Raw genomic sequence first — 6,000 nt, forward strand, 5'->3', positions numbered from 1 at the left:
TTTAGGGAGCGGCTGTGTCATACATTCGTATTTCTCCTATATGGGACTGGCGAGTAGGAAAACTTTCTCTCCTCCCATGTAGGAGATGATGTCTTTTGAATTACTTCTACTTTTACAGTGGTTTCCTGCAGCTCTGTGTACTTGGATTAGGTTGAAGGGGGAGGAATGATTGAGTGGGGAAAGGGTTGTTAAAAAGGATTGGTTAAATTCAAGGAGAGCTTGCCACTGAGAGACATCTAGAAAACAGAATATCTATTTATTTTTCCTTTTAAACCCTTTTGACCCCTTGAATTGTGTGGATCTTTTAAAATTCTAAGTCTTAAAAATATTGGTCATTTTCCCATTTGGGGAAAAACAGTAAGGAGTTGGTGGGTCTGAAGGTCAGCAGGCAGAAATCGTTAGTTAGAGCAGTGCAGTGCTCCAGGCCCAGGATTTTTGGAACCAGGCTGTGTTCTCTCCAGAAGAGTTTTGTATTGCCCATGTTTGGTTTCCAGAGCTCCTGCTTCTAGCCATGTTGCAGGATCATTTGTTGCATGTTTAAACTTGAGAGTAGGCAGATAACCCATTTAGTAGAAATAAGTGAGACCCAATCTGCCCAAAAGTATAAGGAAATTTCTTTTCCTTCAAGCTGAGGGAAAAGATTCCAAGGAATGGAGTTTTTTGTTTGCTAGCCTCCCTTTGTGCAGTTCGTTCATTCATTCATTCATTCATTCATTCATTCATTCAATCACTCAGAAAATACTGAGTGCGAGAGAGCTTACCCACCTCTGGAAAATGTGTTAATGATTAACACTATACCCAGCGTGTTCATTGCTAATATCCAAGAGAAAAATAGGATGTTAACATTCTCTCTGTTACAAATGAAGAGACTAAGGCTCAGAGATCTGCCCAGCCCAGGGTGTCAGCCTGCTGCTAAGTGCTAGAGCTGGAACTTAAACTGAGTTCAAATCCTATGTTCTCTGCAAGAAGCCTGTGCTACCTCCTATGGGCGAGACAGTACTTGATTGGATTTTCTCTAGAGTAGTTAGTCCTTGACCCCAATCTCTCCATTAACTTGGCATTATTTGTATTAAGGGAAATGATTTTCTTGTCAAATAAGCAAGGCACATTTAAAAAGACTCCCATCATGTAGAGAATGGAGCACTGAGGGCCACTAACTAGTCATACTTGTTGATGGAAAGGAAGGAAACTAACATTTTTTGCATTTCTGGTTCTAGTTCTTTGGTGTATTATAATTTATCCAATCTGCTGAGTCTGTAGCAGGTTGGTAAGAATCTTCGCACTGCAGCAGAGCAAGGATAAAGAAATGAGAAATAAAATAAGGGCTATATGAATTAATCAGAAATGTTAACATCTCTGATGACAAGTGAACAGGAGGGCACGTGCTCTGGAGTTTGGATCTGATTGTTTGGATCTTTTGCCGAGGGAGGGAAGTCCAAAGCACTAAACAGTCTCTGCCTTCAGTACATTTTAGTAGAGGAAGACAACTATATAAGCAAGTAATTGCATGCAAGTCTTATGGGAACTTTGCTTATACAAGATTTGCTATAAATCCACAAAGGAAGGAACGGTCTGTGTGATTTGGTCTGCGCTGGGATTGTGGGCACGTGAGGCAAGACCCAACACTGGGCTTCTATGCCTAGTTAATGGAATTTCCTTTCCCTTTGTTGGAGCACAGGAACTAGTGAAAGATGGGGAACGTATAGACTGAAGTTACCAAAAGCCTCCCTGTGGTCCCAGAGGTTGTGTTGTTTTATGTCTTCATTGTACAATAAAACAAGAAACTGTTAAATTTAAGTTGGGGCAGAGGGGAGCAGGAGGCCATTCATCTAGCTCCATTTGCTCTGGACTTGGGAAAGGCAACAAGGAGGCCTGGGTGAAGGTCCTTCTCATTCCTGAGGGTGCCTCCCTAGCCACCTCACTTCTTTGGCCATGATGGAGATGTGTTCTTGGGAGGCCACACAGCCTGCCCTGTGCCTACTGCATGGTTCCAGAAGGCCTGGCTCCCAGAGCCAGCCATCAGCCATCAGAAACTTTCTGCACTGTTAAATCCATTTAAGAAATCTGAAAACATGGCCTTGCAGGATGAGGATGAGGAAGGGGCTGTTACACTACGTATGCTTTCTGAGATCTAAAATGGGGGACCTCTGGAGTGGCCCTTGTAACTGAGAAATGTTTTACTTTCATTTTGGAACCTTCTATGTAGGAAAGTAGCTGTATAAACCCACTTGTAACTACAGCATTCAAAGATTGATGGTGCTGAAAGCCGGAGAAAGACACATAAACCTTGGCTGGCTATATTAAATATTTAAGGACTGACAATGCCAAGGGAAAGAAGACCAAAGCTCTATAAACCCTACTTTATGACACCATCCACAGATGAACTGCACTGAGGGAATATAAACCCTGTTATATTACAGTATCCAGGGACTACCACTGCCGAGAGAGAGGGTAAATGATCTCTAATTTTGATTTGAGATTATAAATGTCCAGAGACCAGCAACCCAGAGAAGACTAATCTTGGTTGGATTTTAGGCTCCAAGAGCAAACCCCCTGAGATAGTGAACATGAGTATTAGGTTAGATTCTTGAGACAGAGATAGGTTTTGGGGGAATCCCCTGGTGATTTGTTTAAAGGAGAATGATAAAATCTTTCCCAGTCATTTGGTGTGTATCTCAATTGCCAACTTCAGAATAGCTTTGTAGAGTTGTAGTTGTCTGTAGCGGTTTGTTTTTACCCTCTTTTAGGAGGTTAGTTGGTGATGATTAAATCTGTTGTGATAGCAACTTGATATATAATTTAAATCAATCTGCATTTTTAAGTTAAATCTTTCTATGATTCTTTTTTCAGATTTTAGGTTTTCATTGATCATTTGTTTGCTTTGTGATTCCAGCCAGAGAGATGACACGGGGGAAATTCCTCAATATTCTAGAGAAGCCCAAGAAGTAGCAGCTGCTTATGGACAGGATGTCCTGGGGTTCGAAACCAAGCTCCCTTCCCGGTGCACCTCTAACAATGCACACCTCACTGCTTGCTTGGGAGAGACCAGAGGGTGTACCTCCAGGACTGCCCTCTCCCCTGTTCCTGGCACTCTACGCGTCTGAGGACATTCAGCAGCAAGAGAAGAATCTGCTCTACCCAAGGATCACTGCAGTTACTCAGTCAGCTTTCAGACTTGAACCTTCTTAGCCTCGGATATTGGTAACAGCTGAGGGCATATCATTCTTAAAGGTCAAAGTCCTGCCTTCTCATTTCTGGAAGTGATTCAGGAGCCCCAGGATCTTACGGTTGATTTGACTCAGTCATGGCAGTCAGTTGTGACATGTTGATTGGATGGGTTCTTTTGAATTGTTCTTGATCTCTTAGGAAGTGTTTTTGATGCAAGGAGACCAGAGACCAACTAGATTCTGGACCAGACCATGCAGCCTGACCTGTGAACTCTCCAGTATATACTAAGTTCCCAGAATCCCCAGCTGGAGAAACCAGAATCTTCTTGAAATGTACATCTGTTTTTTAAAACTTCTGTACCTCTTATGATAGTCCCATTTGCTTTTAATTCCTTACTTCCCAGCCCCACCTTCCAGTTCTGACTTCAGGCAAAGGGATCCCTGAGTCCCTCCTGGAATTAGCTTGTATAGTGAAAGGCCCATCCAAAGTTGCCTTGGGTTCTAGATCTAAAGACCAATGTGAAGGTGACAGAAAGGACTTTGTTCTAATTAATCTGTTACAGATTCAAGCAAGAAAGTCAGTGTAGCCTGAAAGACAAGAGAAACGGGATGGTTTATAGGAGTTCCCATTTGGTTGAAAGCTAGAAGCCCTAATTGACCTTAAAAGAATGTACTATGTACATTCTTTTGTACTATGGTGGGATTGTCCCCTCTGACAGCACGTATGAGATAGTTCATCTATATAATAGAAACACACACACACGAAAGAGAATCTTCTGACTTAAATACAACTTTCATGGAGTTCTTCACCACTTATCTGTCTCTGTTAAAATCTGAAAATCTAGCCCATGGGTAAAATCTATTATATGTGTTCTCTATATTTCTCGTATAAGCCAGCCCCCAGCATCTGATGTTTTGAGAAGTGCATGGAGTTTCCTAAACTTTGCACAAAAGAATATCCCAGAGCTGGGCGCGGTGGCTCACACCTGTAATCCCAGCACTTTGGGAGGCCGAGGCAAGTGGATCATGAAGTCAAGAGATCGAGACCATCCTGGCCAACATGGTGAAACCCCATCTCTACTAAAAATACAAAAATTAGCTGGGCATGGTGGCACGGGCCTGTAGTCCCAGCTATTCGGGAGGCTGAGGCAGGAGAATTGCTTGAACTGAGGAGGCGGAGGCTGCAGTGAGCCAAGATCGCACCACTGCACTCCAGCCTGGGCGACAGAGCGAAACTCCATCTCAAAATAAATAAATAAGAATATCCTGGCCAGGCAACTCATACCTGTAATCCCAGCACTTTGGGAGGCTGAGGTGGGCAGATCACTTGAAGTCAGGAGTTCCAGACTAGCCTGGCCAACATGGTGAAACCCTGTCTCTACTAAAAATACAAAAATTAGCTGGGCGTGATGGCGCATGCCTATAGTCTCAGCTACTTGGGGGCCTGAGGCACAAGAATCGGTTGAATCCGGGAAGTGGAGGTTGCCGTGAGCCAAAATCATGCCACTGCACTCCAGCCTGGGCAACAGAGCGAGGCTCTGTCTCAAAAAAAAAAAAAAGATCCCTATGGCAATAGTCTGATGGTGTTTGGACACAAGAAAAGTTATGGTCAAGTTTTGAGTCGTGAGTGTTTGCTAGGGCATGGCACTCTTCAGTTTAAAAGCTGATCCATTAACCATTTTCTGACATTTGTGCCTTGTTCTCATGCTAGAATTAACGCTGAATTTTTCTCTTGTTTGGCCATCCATGTAGTTTTACTTATTGAGAGGAAAAAAGACTGAACATAAGATATGAAAGATGAGTATGAGAAGTAAAACATTCTACTGGGGTGCTACATAGAAGGTTAGGTTGTAGGGGCTTTGATTTTAATTTAAACTCATTATCGATGGATATTTCTGTATCTCACTAAATGCGGTTGAAGAGTTTGTGTGTGTATGTGTGTGTGGCCAAAAAATAGTGCCATAATGTCAGATTCTTCCTTTGCTCTGTTTTGAGAGTTGATGACATCAGGCACTTTTAAGTGTTTGGGGAAATTGATTGGGATACCTCCCCCAAACCAACTCAAGTCTGTAACTGGAAGCCAGGTAGTTGGTTTTCTGGTCCGCTTTGGCCTCTTTCTTTTACCATCATCCTATTCACCAGCACTTAATGTAAGTAGATGTTTTAGAATTGCAATATTTATTGGTTTTGTATTTGTCATCCTTAGAAATGTTAATGATGTATTTTTATATTGATAATATAAATTGATGTACAGTGTGTGTGTATATGTATTTTAGGATGTTAAAGGATTGTACTTTGTATGTGATGGTTTCTGTGTCTTCATAATAAATGTGTCCCTTTTACAGGAGGGTGAGTTTTTCCTCAGAGGGCCAAGTTGGATATTTAAAGCACAGACCTCATCAGAAAGTACAACTATAATGATAAATAATCCACTGTCTTCCTCCTTAATATACTTAGTGGATAGTTTGCGGCTTTACCGTCATCTACTTGGTCTCCTGCCTTCCAGTCTATCCTACCACTGCCCAACACCCTACAGTAGTATTTAGAAACCTTTAATATCTTCCCATGTCTACTAATAGTCTCAATCTCAACCTGGCATTTTAAGACTCTCTACATATAATCCTAATCAACCCGTTTAGTTTTCTTCCTCTCCTATGTATGAAGTCCATGTTGCAGTTACTCTGAACGGTTCCCAGTTTCTCACTTGAGTGCCTTTGCTCCTGCCTTTGAGTTCCTAGAAGATCTTGTATCCCTTTTGCATCTATCAAACCTATGCTTCCTATAATCCCCTGATGATCCAGCTGGAAATAGTCCATCCCCTACATTCCTATAG

General features: G+C 42.1%; 1 protein-coding gene across 2 annotated transcripts in view; it reads left to right on the forward strand.

The window, feature by feature from the left end:
• The window catches only part of LIN52 (lin-52 DREAM MuvB core complex component), a 111,337-nt gene extending 105,828 nt beyond the window's left edge, over positions 1–5,509 (forward strand). The window contains exon 7 of one of the 2 annotated variants that reach the window (XM_073011153.1): positions 2,894–5,509. In XM_073011153.1, coding sequence (XP_072867254.1) covers positions 2,894–3,104 — 211 coding nt within the window. In that variant the 3' untranslated portion in view covers positions 3,105–5,509. The remainder of the gene's footprint in view (positions 1–2,893) is intronic. The other variant, XM_037984707.2, reaches the window with a different exon arrangement.
• Positions 5,510–6,000: the final 491 nt, after the last annotated feature.

This window comes from Chlorocebus sabaeus, chromosome 24 (genome assembly GCF_047675955.1).
Source record: "Chlorocebus sabaeus isolate Y175 chromosome 24, mChlSab1.0.hap1, whole genome shotgun sequence".
Classification (NCBI taxonomy): Eukaryota; Metazoa; Chordata; class Mammalia; order Primates; family Cercopithecidae; genus Chlorocebus; species Chlorocebus sabaeus.